The following is a 15590-nucleotide window of genomic DNA, read 5'->3' as shown; positions in this document are numbered from 1 at the left end:
GGACACACTTTCCTCATTCCTGAAGGGCTTATGCCCGAAACGTCGATTCTCCTGTTCCCTGGATGCTGCCTGACCTGCTGCGCTGTTCCAGCAACACATTTTCAGCTCTGATCTCCAGCATCTGCAGACCTCACTTTCTCCTCACAGTATGTAGACAGGCCAACAAGGGGCGAAGCCACATTAGATTTGGTACTGGGTAATGAGCCCAGCCAGGTGTTAGACTTGGAAGTAGGTGAGCACTTTGGTGATAGCGATCACAATTCTGTTATGTTTACTTTAGTGATAGAAAGGAATAGGTGTATACCATTGGGCAAGGAAGGTATTTGATACACTTGCCTTTATTGGTCAGCAGGTTGAGTATAGGATTGAGATGTCATGCTGCGGCTGTGTAGGATATTGGTGAGGCCACTTTTGAAAGACTGCATTCAATTCTGGTCTCCCTCCTCTAAGAAAGCTGATGTTAAACTTGAAAGCGTTCAGAAAAGATTTACAAGGATATTGCAAGGCTTGAAGTATTTGAGCTTTAGGGAGAGATTCAATAGGCTGGGGCTATTTTCCCTGGAGCATTGGATGCTGAAGCATTACGTTAAAGAGGTTTATTAACTCAAGAGGAGTTTAGATAGGGTGAATAGACAAGGGGTCTTTTTCCCAGGGTAAGGGAGTCCAAAACTGGAGAGCCTATCTTTGAGGTGAGAGAGGCAAGATTTAAAAGGCACCCAAGGGGCAACCTTGTCATGCAGAGGGTGATGCGTATAGGGAATGAGCTACCAGAGAAAGTGGTGGAGGCTGGTACAATTACAACGTTCTAAAGTCATCTGGATGGGTACATGCATCAGAAAGGTTTACAGGGTTATGGAACAAATGCTGGCAAATGGGACTAGATTAATTAAGGATATCTGGTTGGCATGGACATATTGGACCAAAGGTCATTTTTCCGTGTTGTATAACTCTATGACTCTATAAACCTGCTCCATCACTATAGAGTTGCATTTTTCCATTTGTGCATGTACATAGTGTTTCGCCATTTGCAATAGTGAGAGAGAGAGAGAGATAGATGCATTCATCAGAAAAACACTAAATGACCTGAGTAACCTTGCCTTGCCAATTTACAGTTTTAAAAAATGTCTTACTCTTTTGTGGCCTTCACCCATGGACACAAGCAATTTTATTGACGCAAATTAGATACCTCATCCTTAGCATTTTAAACTGCACAACAGAAAATGCTCAAAAAAATCAACTAACATCTGTAGATATAACTTAACATTCCAACTTTGGATTTGCCATCAGAACTACACCCAAAAATAACAAATTGCTAGTCAACTTAAAATACTATCTCCCAAAGCATGCCCAGAGCTTCACCTTAGTTGACATTAGATATTAATGGCCCCTTGCATATGCTCTCCTCAGCCATTTGGTGAGGCTGGAAAGAGTTGCTTACCACACAAAGTAGCTGTTAAAGGGTTTGGTTTTGTTAGTTTTCATTTATAACTTGTTTTCATGCTTTATTTTGATAAAGAAAAGGAATATTTCTCTGGAAATGAAATTAAGCAAATGTCAACATAAAAATCATTAGCAGGTGAACTGTCCTAGAAGGATTTTGAAGAGTTAATTGGAACAGAAGGGTTTATTAAAGATAAGCAGATTGAAAGAACTCTTGAGGTGCAAACTGACACTCTTCCCTTGGTCATGAGGTGGCCTTTCACTGCTGTTTCTTCAATCCAACGTTTGTACCACTCCAATTTTCTCCTCACCAGCTGGTACTCCTTCATCAGATACCATCTTCTGAAGCTCGCTAATACCATTCTTAGGGTTGTGTAGGGTTGTGCTGATGTTTGCAAATATTACTAAGGGCAGAGTTACTTGTGACGCTTATCTTCTGGAAGATAGGTGGTAGTGGCAGGTTACACAATAAAAGGCGGGTTGACATCTGTTCAGGTTGTTGAAATAGATGCACCAACTAGTATCTTAACCAGTGTGTCTTGTGCTTCACTTCTAGCTCTTAACATATTGCTCCTGCCCCAGTTGTTTTTTGCCTGGCAACTAAAAGGCAGGATACTGCCAAATGTCTGGGCTATAGTTCCATGTGTGATCGGACGCAGGAAGAGTGAGAGGCCATTCAGCCTGTCAAGTCTATTCAACCATTCAGTTAGATACAATTACATTAAAAAGATTAGATAATTGATGTGTATATCAACTCTCTTTAAAAACATTGTTAATCGTCCTTTGAAAAGTCTGTCTCCATTTTAAAATTTACAACTGATTTAAAATCGGAAGTGTCTGGGGGAAGAAAGTTCCACGTTTACACTGCTTGCTGAAATCAGTTCGGGATAATGTAGCCTTAATTTGATTATGCTCATTTGTTCTGAACTTTCTCACCAGAGAAAATAGTTTCTCTCCTTCACTGCTGTCATATTTGTTAATTATTTCAAACTCCTCAGTTCATGCACCACTCTGTTTTCTGAGTAAAGAATGGTCAAGTGAGTGCAAACCGTCACCGTGCAATAACTTTAGATTAGATTACTTTTTTTTAGATTAAATTACTTACTTACAGTGTGGAAACAGTCCCTTCGGCCCAACAGGTCCACACCGACGCGCAACCCACCCAGACCCATTCCCCTACATTTACCCCTTCACCTAACCTGGACATCTTTTGGACTTGTGGGAGGAAACCGGAGCACCCGGAGGAAACCCACGCAGGCACGGGGAGAATGTGCAAAATCCATACAGTCAGTCATCTGAGACGGGCATTGAACTTGGGTCTCTAGCGCTGTGAGGCAGCAGTGCTAACCACTGTGCCACCCATGTTAAATAACTACAGCCCATTAAATTCAGACTGCATTAGTGCTGCTAATTTGTAGGATGTTTGGCCTTGTTCTCCATCCTTACTTTAGGTGCTTACTGTAAGAGCTGATCGTGAAGACAAGCTCAATTTCGAGCACATTGGTTTATGCAATGTGAACAGCAGGATCGATAACAACTAAAAGTTTTTCTTGTTTTACTCACTCAGCCTTTTCCATGATATTGAATAATCGGGACAAAGTTAGTTTGAGAAATAATGCAAAGTTTTTGTTGCCAAATTATAGACTTCAAAAATGGCTCATGTAAATACAATTGCAAAAAAGATTTAAAAACATAAATTAAAAGGCAAACAAAACTAACATGCCCTCCAAATTCTAGATGAAGGCTGCAGTTTCAGCTCTAACTTTGGGTTTCCAGTAAACCAGCAACTCTGGTTCTCAGCAGGTTTATAAATAAAAACCTTCAATGAAAGGTGTACCCAATGTTGACAGCTGGCTAATTCCATATAAGTCATTCCTGATGAAGGGCTTATGGCCAAAACTTTGATTCTCCTGTTCCTTGGATGCTGCCTGACCTGCTGTGTTTTTCCAGCACCACATTCTTGACTCTGATCTCCATCATTTGCATTCCTCACTTTCTCCTAATTCCAAATAACACCTGTTTGACAATTTAAAATTCTACTATATATTTAATTCAGGACTCTCACCCAAACATATGCCAAAATATACTGAACCAGGCATCAGTTTGGAACGAATCACCCTTGGGCCAGAGAAACAGCCCTGCCTTAAAGCATTTCTTAACAGGGTGAGACAATAAGAGGCAAACTTAAACAAACTATGTTTCCATGGGAGCTTGTGTCTAGATCTGTTAAAATCAAGTAACTTATTCAACACTCAATTTTGGGATGTGCAAAAACCTAATTTGCAGTTTATCTGTCTCAGAAAAAAAACTCAACATAATAATTAGCAATTTACATTTTATGGTGTGCCTTATAAGGAGTTGGAAAAAGCAAAGCAAAAGAGAGAGGGATTAAGAGAGAGATAAAGCAAAAGCACAGACTATGGCCTGGATTTTTACCTGTGAGTTGGGTGTGGAGATGGGAGAATTCCCAGCTCTGTGAATGCTGTGAAATTTAAAATGGCCACCAGGCCGACAGATTTCTATGCTGAGTGGGCTGACTCCAAGAGAGCGGTGATCCTGCATTAAGTGGACATGGAGGTGGGTTGTGCAGAAGGCCTGCCTTTGTGTATCAGCACTGTATTTCAATTTATAAACCAAAAGATTAGAACATAACATACTTCTCCAGCTCTCACCCTTCATTTCCCCTTTCACCTGTCAAACTCCCTGTAGCAACCCCATTACCTGACAAACACCCATGCCAACTCATGCTCTGCATCAACTGTACCAATTGCTTGTGGTCCTTCATATCCACATGCCGAGATATGTCTCTCTATCCACCTCTTAAGGCTGTCTATGGCTCTTATGCCAACTTAGTGTGAATTCATATCAACCAATGTTTCCCCACACACCATCCTTTGCCCATATACCTACTATGCTGACTACCTGAATTCCATTATATACGGATAACAAGATCAGAGATAGATCTTTCATTTATAAAATGTTATTTAATTCTCTGAGGCAAAATTCACTATATTCAAAATGTAATTCATGAAAACCAGTTTATTGCATTTATATTCTTTCAACAACTTAATTCATCAGAGCAACAAACATTCTATTCAAGTGCACAGTACCCAATTTGAGCAAGAATTGGAATGTATTTATATTCCTACTTCAAAAAGGAGTAAATATCACCAATGATTTATCCTGTCCATTCGAGTCAAGAATGCTATAGTCAAGAAAGCACACCAATGCTTCTACTTGCTCAGAAGGCTAAGGAAATTCAGCATGTCCACAGTGACTCTCACCAATTTATATAGATGCACCATAGAAAGCATTCTATCCAGGTGAATCACAGCTTGGTATGGAAATGCTCTGCGCAAGATTGCAAGAAATTACAGAGAGTTGTGAATGCAGTCCAGTCTATCACAAAACCCAGCTTTTCTTCCATTGACTCTGTCTACATGTCCCACTGCCTCAGGAAAGCAGCCAACATAATCAAAGACCTTCTCTGAAACTGTAACACTATATTCTGCATTCTGTTCTATTGCTCTGATCTACTTAAGTAAGCTATGATTTATCTGGTTAGAATGCAATGCAACATTTTTCGTTGTATTTCTCAGTTCATGTGACAATAATAAATCAAATCAAATCAAATCAAAGGTCTATAACCACTTGGAGCTGTCAATCAAAGTGGGAAGTGGTAGGCACTCCATTGTGATGATGGATAGTTATGAAATTATTCATACAGCAATAACCACTAATGGAAACCCTAAAGCTTAAATGAAGTGAAATGACAAGAAATTGTTTTTTTTTAAAACACTGCATGGGTGAATCACAACTCAGTACCATTCCTACCCTTACAAAAATGAGAAATGCCCAGTTCTGTGATAGGACATATATTTTCTGGACAGTGTCTCCATTATGATTGTGTAGAACACACTGCAGAATCTAGGATCTTTGTTGTCAGAATAGGTCAGTGATGCACAGACTGAAGTATTCAGCTAGTAATACATTAATTTGGAATTCAAAGGATAATGTATACCATTAAAGAACTACTTTTAGGATTGTGGATCCAAACATATTGAATAATTATTTGTCGGTTTTTATTAAACCTTTACAGTAACTATAAATTGTAAATGGACCCGGCTTTAATACCACAAAAAGACTATCAATTCTTGCTTATCATATTTTTTCTCCAAAGTGCTTGCATCCTGTTAAATTGTATACAGGAGTAATACTATGATGACTAAAATACATAGGACATGATTACAACAATTAGTTTTGAAGCTTCTTTAGACAACTTATAAATAAATGCCAAAAAGCAGCTTTAATTCCACTTTATTAATTGCCAACAGCTAAAAAGATACTGGGAATGCCTGGAAATGCAAATAAACCTGTGTTTTATTATCTATTGACTTTCAGAATATGATGTGGGGACTGACAAACCCATTTTTGTTCATTTTAACCCCAAAGACATGAATAAGAGTGCTGCTGTATTGCCCAAAAGGAGATGTGGATAGAGTGCAGTGGATTGTGAAATTTGTAAAGAAACTTTTGTGAAGCTTTGACTGTCATGAGCTGCAGTGGTGTGTTTTTTCCTCTTCAAAAATAAACAACTTTCAATGAAATACAGAAATAGCAATAGAGAACATTTCCTAGAATTACCCATCTGGTAACCAGGCAACCAGATTCATTGGAGACCATGAATTTGGCAGCAGTTCACTTATTAACTATACTAATACAAAGCTAAGTATACTTGGAGATATTTTTTGATTAAGTTTTGACATTTGAGTAGTCTTAAGTCTCCATGCCAATTATTTCTATCCTCAGTACTGTCAGTTTCCTAATTATTATCTGAAAGGTATCTGCTACCTGATGTGCTTGGAAGAAGAGGAGGATGTATCAAAAAAAAAAGGCAGGTTACAGGCTTATTTTTGACAGACAACAGATGTTGGTGGGCACTCCTCTTCCCATAATGAATATAGGAAAGCTGATAGAAAGATATTATGAAGTTTCGAATAAACTGTGATTGAGGTGCTGTCAGTGATGGTGAATGTAAGGAAGCATGCCAGGGTGAGAAATGCCACCCAATTAGTCTCAATCTTCAGAAAATATTCAGAGCCTTAAGGTTGTGAAAGTGACACAGGGAAGCTCGGAGTCAGGGTCCTCTATAAGAACAACTGTATCAGTCACTGGACTTGAATATCCAATAATCATCAGGGTCAATTCTATCCTAGAAAGGCACTTACTTCCTTGAAGTCATCTATGCAGCAATATTGTCACTTCTGCAGCTGCTATGAAAGAGGTCAGATAATGTCCATCTTGTTAGATTCATGTCTGTGATCTGGTATTCCTCCTCCTTCATTTGTGTTCACCCACACTTTAATTCCCTGCCTTTTCAGTCCAAGCAAAGGCTGATAATGGAATGTTAATTGGTCTTGCCTCTAAGTTCCTGAAGGTACTGGAAACTGCAAACAGCATTAGTAAAGAAGACTTGTGCTGCAGAACATGCTGCACCTTTAGCCAAGCTGTTCCAGTACAGCTACAACATTGGCATCTGCCTGACAATGTGGAAGGTTACGCAGATGTGTCAAATGTGTTCACAAAAAGTGGGATAAATCTGACCTGGCAAATTGCCAAACTATCAGTGTGCTCTCAATCATCAGGTTGAGGAATTAATTGACAGTACTAAGAAGCAGCACTTTCCTGACTTCTTTACAGTCTTGGTCCAAACACAAACGAAAGAACTGAACTTCAGAGATGAGGTAAGAGTGACTGCCCTTGACTTTGAAGCCACACTTGATGGAATATGACCTCAAGGAGCTCAAGCAAAAGTGGAATCGGGGAGGGAGCTCTTTGCTGATTGAAGCGACTGAGTACAAAGGGAGATGGTTGTGATTGATGAAGGTCAGTCATCTCAGGTGAAAGACATCCCTGCAGGGTACTATTCTAGGGCCATTCACCTTCAGCTACTTCATCAATGACCTTCTCTCCATCATAAGGTCAGGAGTGGTGATGTTCACCAATGATTGTACGATGTTCAGCTCCATTCATGATGCCTCAGGTACCGAAGCAGCCCATGCCCAGAACAGCAAGATCTGGACAACATCTAGGATTGGATAGATAAGTGGAAAGTAACATGCATACTACACAAGTATCAGACAATGTCCATGTGCCAAAAGTGAAAGACTTTCCTTGATGTCCAGCAATTATAATTGCTGAAATCCCTACACCCTAACTACTAATGTTCTGGTAGTCATCATTGGTCCACTCCAATTTTTGGTCAATCATACAAATATTTTCACTGCAAAAGTAGGTCAGAGGTTAGGAATTCTAAAGCAAATAATTCACCACTGGTCTCGCCAAAGCCTCCCGACTATCTACAAGGTACAAGTCAGGAGTGTGATGGAATACTCCCCTCTGTTTCACCTGTGCTCGGATGGCTACATCGTCCCAATTGAACTTGTGCCCTTCGTTGTCTTTGTGGTTGGAAATGAGAGAGTGCTGGTCGTGTCTAGCAGTGGCGAGCTGATGTTCATAACTCATATGGTCAGTTTTCTTCCTGTTTGCCCTATGTGGTATTTTTCACAGTCTTCGCAGGGTATCTTGTAGATATGTTGGATGTGGGTATTGGGTCTTTAACATTTGTGAGGAGTTGATGGAAGGTGTTTACTGGTTTGTGGGCCACTAAGATTCCCAGGGGTCTGAGTAATTAGATGGTTATCTCTGCTATGTCTTTGATGCATGGTATGGTTCCTATCGTATCTGGTCGTGTAGTGTTTGCTTCTTTGAGTTTGTCCCATAAATATCGGAGGGTAGTCCTCTAGGAGTACCTGTTTTGTTTAAATCCTTTGAATAGGTGTTGCTGTTTTGCCTCCAGAACTCCTGAAGACAGAACAGGGACGCCTATTCTCTCATTTCCAACTACACAGACAACAATGGAGACGAATTCAACTGGGACAATGTAACCATCCTAGCGCAGGCAACACAGAGACACTCCAGAGCATTTCTTGAAGCCTGGCACTCCAACAGGAACTCAATCAATAGATACATTGGACTGGACCCCATATACAAATCACTCAGACACAGAACCGGAAGTACCAACAAACAGAGACACATAAATACCAGACAGGACAGAGCACCAACACCTTATCAAAGACGTATTAATGATGTCACCTAGCAAGGCAACAAAGTGTTTGCAGAATAACTCATTGGCTCGACAAACGAACCCATGATTTCACAGTATAACATATTCAGCTCTTCTTCTGTCCTGGCCTTCTATCTATCATCTCCTTGTTTACCGACCCCTTTTCTATCTCTGTCTTTCTCTCTGGGCTCCGTTTTCACCTATCAGCTCACCTCTCCCCGTCTTCCCCCTTACTTCAGCTTCAGCATAGAAAACTTTTTTCCCAACTGCTAACGTTTCCGATGAAGAGTCACCAGACTTGAAACATTAACTCTGCTTTCTTCCCACAAATGCTACCATAGCTATAGAGTTTCAAATGCAATTTCTTTTTTTGTGCATTAGTAATGGTAAATTGTTACTTTTCTTAATATGGGTTTTGTATTTTGAATATTTCCCTACTGAAGGTGTATATGTGCCTTATTATGTGTCACCTCTCTCCCTTATCCCGCCAGTAAGTAGTATTGGTGGGTACTACAAGACGCTTTAGATGTTAAAGAAAATCTGATGCATTATTTGTCATGAACTGTGCTTGGACCTTGTATGTAAAAAGTCTCTGTTTATTCAATTGCTACAGACTCCCCTTGGGGCACATGATGGGACAGAAATGTCACTGCTATCTGTATCAATCAGTTGTTCCCATATAGTCCCTATTGATAACATTTATCTCATTATCATGTGTGGATTGCCTACCAATATCTGCCTGCTTAAGGTAGTGTCTGTGCTTGTGTGTTTAGGGGTATTGGTTCTTTATTAGGTCCTGGTTCTATAACTCTCCCATGTGTACCTCTCCCCAAAAGATCTGAAACTAGCCATGATTGCAACTTGTAATTTAGAACTAAAACCTCCTTAACAGTGAGGTCATTAGATTAGACAGATTCCCTACAGTGTGGAAACAGGTCAATTGGCCCAATAAGTGCACACTGACCTTCCAAAAAGTGATCCACCCAGACCCATTTCCCTCTGACTAATGCACCCAACATTATGCACAATTTAGCATGGCCAATCCGCCTGGCCTGCTCATCTTTGGATGGAAACAGGAGCACCTTGATAAAACCCACACACAAACGGGGAGAATGTGCAAACTCCACACAGTCGCCAGAGGCTGGAATTGAACCCGGGTCCCTGGCGCTGTGAGGCTGATGCCCTTCCTGATGAAGGGCTTTTGCCCAAAACATCGATTTTCCTGCACCTTGGATGCTGCCTGACTTGCTGTGCTTTTCAGGCACCACTCTAATCTTGACTCTGATCTCCAGCATCTGCAGTCCTCACTTTCTGTAGTGCTACCCACTGAGCCACCATGCTGTTACTTCTACTGTGCCTAAGACACCCACACTGAAATTCCCAGTGTAGATGTTAAAACAGATCTTGGTATTATAGTGCAAGTAATACTTAGAATCATTCACATAGGAGATAATGGCAGGTATGACTGTTAGATATTTCAAACTTACTCAGACTACAAAATTACCAACTAAATTACCTTGCAAAATATAAATTCTTGCTTCCTTATTTGGAATAAGTTGCCGAAATGTCTCATTTTTTCATCATTGCCACTTGCCATTGCTTACTGTTATGTTCCAAATCTAATTTAAAATTGAGAAACGTGGAAATGCTGATGTGGTGTAACTAGTGTAGCTTGCGAGGTTCCAGTCTGCTCAGTTGTCATGAATTACTTACAAAGCACTTGTGAGCGTTTCTATATCCATATGCCAGTTTTTGGTCATATCTTTAACCAAAAAGGACTTTGCTTAGTTTGTTAAAATTTCAGTGGTTAATTAGCAAGCATACTGCTCTCTACAGTCATATTTATAACTTCATTTTGTGCTGTTTGTTCAATCTCATGCTTTTTGGCAGACCCTTAGCCAGATCTTCTGCAAGCGAGGCCTAATGAGGATAGATCTACCTAATGAAAATCTATCAACCAGCATTTGCGCTCCTGATGAAGGGCTAATGCCCAAAACATCAACTCTCCTTCTCCTTGGATGTTGGCTGACCTGCTGTGCTTTTCCAGTGCTACACATTTTGACTGTCATTTGCGTGGTGTTAGTTGTTTTTATTTTAAGAAAATCATAGCTAGAAACAGCTAAGATAGAAAATGGAAACATTAAACGGAAAAAATCTAGAAATGTACAGCACATCCGTGAAGGATAAAGAAAGGTCAATGTTTCAGGTGTCACCTATTATCGGGGTAGGGGAATAAATAAATGATGAGAAAACTTTTAGAAATATATGGGAAAAGACCTGTTAGTATTTGGTCCAAATAAAGACTATGCAGCTTCAAAACTTTAAAAATCAAATGTGAATTGAACCGACCCTTAAATACCAATGAGGAATCATTCTTGTTAGTATTCCCAAGACACTGTTTACCCATGCAGGCCTACCTGAATGTTTGTTTAAATGCTAGACTATAGGAACCTTAGAAAAAAATAAACACTTCATTTCTAGCAACGGAGAAGTGTTGCAAAATAAAATTGTGATCTAATTTATTTTCATAAAGAATAATTCGCAATTGAAGAACCATTCACATGGAACATTTTGTTGAATTTTAGTTGAAGGGAAAAATAATCACCACACAATGTTATCATCTCATTGAAAATGTCTGATGAATGAGGTGTTCCATCAGAACATTGGCAAGAAGCTGCACATGCAGTTTCTGGTAACATGGGGAGACTGTTGTGCTGCAGCAATCATGTGGTGCTGGCTGTCCCAGAGACCATTTTGCTCTCATCTCCTGACACTGGCACAATAGAGGAATTTTCAGACCCACAATCAACTTACTTGGTTACTTGTGGCACACATTCATTGGCCATCAGGTCCTAAGGAGAAAATGAGGACTGCGGATGTTGGAGATTGGAGTCAAAAAGTATGGCTCTGGAAAAGTACAGCAGGTCAGGCAGTATCTGAGGAGCAGGAGAATCAACGGTTCAGTTACAAGCCCTTCATCAGAAATTAGTTTGGTCTTGAACTTGGATATTCCAGTGGGAATACTCTCACTGTCCCATAAAATACCGTATCTCACTGAAAATGATGGAGCAGAAGATTGTACATAGACGTATTAACATCTGGAGCAATATATTTTTTCTCTTTGTCCTCCCATTGTTAAAAATCAATATGACAGTTCTTGAACTTAAAAAAGAGACATCTGTACCAGACATCCCTTGATGTACTTCCATGTGCACGTGTCTTTTAAATCTCTGAGCCAATAATCATATAAAACTCCCATGGAATAAAGATGGTGTTAGGCTTCTATTTAATTTACATAATAAAGGTGTAACTACTGTTATCTCCCTTGTAAAATATGTTGCTGAACAGCTTACATTGAAACCAGATGCTGTGCAGAATGTTAGCACTATGTTAACTCTTTCACATTATGGATGGAATGTACTCATGTTCACATTCCCGCTGTAAAGAAATACCAACAAGATCCATATCATTGGCAGGAGATCATGGAAGAAATTCAGATCTTTTTAATTGAGAAAGAATGGTGCTGCCACCGCTCCCAGATAAGAAAAAAGAATAACTAATGCACCATGGATCCCGGAAATGTTGATGTGTTGATCATTTAGATTTGTGTTTAACGGCCAACAGATTTTAGGAAAACATAAATATCAAGGATGGAGAACCATTTCACAGCTTAATGCTGATTCAGAGGTGTACAAACTTCGGTAAACTGGGGAAGTGGATTGATATGTAGGTGCTTTTCTTATCAGTTTGGAAGGAGCAAAGAAGAAAGTTCTCGAGGTCCTTTACCAAGCAAAAAGGTAGATAGCTGGCCCTGACTTGTTGTGCAAATGAAGAGGTTGTCCATTTTTGTGGAAATAACAACAGAGGCCTGAACCTGGCAGTTCCACTCAGGGGCATCAACCATTTTCACAGGGTGAAGGTGGGAAGGGGCAGGTTCTAATTTGTACATCCATGATTCATGGAGGATAGTTGTCCACGTTAATGTGCACTGCCCAAAGGACATCTGATTTCTGCAAGTTAGATGTGAAAAATACAACCTTGTGCACTTTAAATCTAGCAGGGCAAAGTCCAAAGCTGCAGGAATAATTTGGAGGTCAGGCATTCTTTTAGATTTGGTCTTGGGACAACTTGGGGAGAGGTAAGGTATCCTTACAGAGGGGCCAGGCAGCATCCGAGGAGCAGGAGAAACGACGTTTCGGGTATAAGCCCTTCAGAAGAAGGGCTTATGCCCGAAACGTCGATTCTCCTGCTCCTCGGATGCTGCCTGGCCTGCTGTGTTTTTCCAGCACCACATTTTTCAACTCTGGTACTCCAGCATCTGCAGTCCTCACTATCTCCTAGTTTATCCTTATAGAGAGGTAATTTACCCTTTAGCAAGAAGTTGTACATGTGTGTAAAAGGTGCATTGAAGCTACCAACCACATTGGTACTGTCAAGAGAACTGATAAGATAGCTTTTAAAGGGAAGTGTCATGCTATCAAAACAATTAAGACTCTCATTATTGCTGGACTCTAGACTATTGCAGTGTGTCTGTTGACATATGTCTGAGGGTTATCATTACAAGATTAGTGTTGCATGACAAATTTTATAACCATCATTATATGGGGTCTCCAGCAGATCGCAGTTTACTTGACAGCTCTAAGGGGAAATGAATTCCTGAAGTAGGACTTCAACACCTTCAACGTATTGTCTAGCTAACACCAATTGTTACAGTTAACCTGAGAATGCAACTTTTAGAAAAAGCTTTGTCATTTACACATGAAAGAAGTGAATCTATTAGGGTATTCAAACAGATGAAAGACTCTATAGACGATCAGGGTATTTTTCAATGTATAATTTCAGTTACATCACACTGTAACCTTTTGCTATAAATTCTGTGCCTTACAATTGTGTTCTCCACAACCACCTGATGAAAGAGTGTCGCTCCGAAAGCTAGTGTGCTTCCAGTTAAACCTGTTGGACTATAACCTGGTGTTGTGTGATTTTTAATTTTGTACACCCCAGTCCAACACCGGTACCTCCAAATCATGAAGTAGGACTGTTGTGGATCCAGTGCTCCACCTAGTTTTAACGAACTGTACCACACCCCCAACCCTTCAATTTCATCCCTCAAGTGTTCAGTTTCATTCCCCTCCTTTTCCAGGCACCAGCTGCAACTGCTAACTTGTATTGGTACGTTCTTCACTATCTCCCAGACTGACCACTTGCGAGTTGTTGGCAGCCAGATGTTATTTTATTTTTAACTAGCATTCCACCTCTGCTCTGTAAGTAATACTTCAGAAACAAACCACATCCTGTGGTTAACTGTCTTGGAACAGTTATTCCACAGATAGTCGGTACCGTTTTAATTTTAGAAATATCTTGATAAAAACAGTGTTTCTTTCTCTTTTGTAGGTTCTTGGTCACAAGCCAGCACTGAGTGTAGGAGATGACAATGAGGATCACGTTGCAGACATATCGAACAGGAAAATGGCAAAGCTTTATATGGTATTCTACATTTACTGTAGTGTTTACTCTTACCTGTGCAATATTTCGTCAAAATGTTCTCAATAGCTATTTTGGCGAACAGCAATTTTCAAAACCATATTTCAAACGTTTGCAGTTAGCAGCAGAGATCATACAATTATAACATTCAGCATGTTTATATCAGAAATTTCAGTCTGCTTGCATGAGTGAGTAGAGAGGAATGATTATGTAAACAGCTTAGAAAGAACTGTCAACACTGTCACTTGTAGATATGCCAGACTATTTGACTCCACCCCTTCTTCCCCACCCGAGAATCCTGTGACAGTATTTCAGAATGAAATACATATTCTACATAATTGCTGAACCAATGATAGCGTACTGCCAAACCATTCAACTCTTCAGTTTTCTTTTCCATGAAAGTCAGTGGATGTGAAACTGCCGAATCACTATCATCTGTTTACATCGTCACTGAAAAGTAATTTCACCCCCACATTGAAAGTTTATTTACATCTTAGTGATAACAAAACATAAATGTCATTCATTAGATGGACATACAGACACCTACAACTAATTATAATTAATTTAGTTAAATTTTAATTAATGGTAGATAAAAGTGTATTTTGAATTTAAATTTCAGTATCTGTGTGAGCAAACATTAGCCACTGGCCATTACAGTTCAGCATGAACAGCTCTATTGAAAGGTATTTCATAGCAAGCTCGTTCCTGCCTTTTTATTGGGATATGTTGCAATAGAAAGAATGGGTATTGTAGTATTATAGTAATAAGCCTTTGTTAAATAGTCTTACTGAAAAATAGTGTACAATGTTTAACAGCAGTATGGGGAGGTGTTACATCTCATGATTAAAACAAGAAATTTCCTTGATAAATAGACTATCAGCAAAACCACCTTTCTCTCTTCTGCTATAATTGGAGTTACCACCACTTGTTTAATGAGGAAATGCGTATAATTTGTGATCATAAGTTACACAACTGTGAAGATTCAGAAGTAGCTCGAAGATTTGTGCTAAATTCAGTGACTTTCTCTACAATGGCAATCAGAGTTTGGAAAATTCAGATGACAAGGTTCAAAACTATCAGGATTCCTCCTCCTGATCACAGTCTAGCGACTCTGACTAGAAAGGTCATAAATAGTCGCAATATTGCTATGAAAGGGACCAATTACTGCATGGATTTCCTTCACAGTTATAGAACATCAGGACTCCCATTGGTTAAGGCCAAATTGGCCAACTCATTGGAGTGTCCATGCCATAGAGACAGAATCGTAGCTATATAATTAGTGGAGTGCACTTTTCTCTGTGCCAATAGTTATAACTTTTTTACCATTTCTTCCTTCAGGTCTCAGATGCCAGTGGCTCAATGAAGGTGTCATTGGTGTCGGCTGTAAACCCATTCTCATGTGACTTGCTCTTGACTGAAGAGTGTTTTATACTGGACAATGGCGCAGACAGAAAGATATTTGTTTGGAAGGGTAAGATTATTACTAAAGTAGGATTCACCTGCTCTTTTGTCTTTGCGGATTCCTGAGTACTTGTGTATT

The 15590-nt window shown here is 39.7% G+C and overlaps 1 protein-coding gene across 1 annotated transcript in view; it reads left to right on the top strand.

Moving 5' to 3' along the window:
• scin (scinderin) overlaps positions 1-15590 on the top strand; it is a 107382-nt gene that overhangs the window by 41868 nt on the left and 49924 nt on the right. Inside the window, exons 5-6 of the mRNA XM_043689846.1 lie at positions 13961-14053; positions 15389-15521. Of these exons, the coding sequence (XP_043545781.1) occupies positions 13961-14053; positions 15389-15521 (226 nt within the window). The remainder of the gene's footprint in view (positions 1-13960; positions 14054-15388; positions 15522-15590) is intronic.

Source organism: Chiloscyllium plagiosum, chromosome 5 (genome assembly GCF_004010195.1).
Source record: "Chiloscyllium plagiosum isolate BGI_BamShark_2017 chromosome 5, ASM401019v2, whole genome shotgun sequence".
Classification (NCBI taxonomy): domain Eukaryota; kingdom Metazoa; phylum Chordata; class Chondrichthyes; order Orectolobiformes; family Hemiscylliidae; genus Chiloscyllium; species Chiloscyllium plagiosum.
Note: the sequence above shows the minus strand (reverse complement) of the source record. Positions and strands in the feature narration are given on the sequence as shown.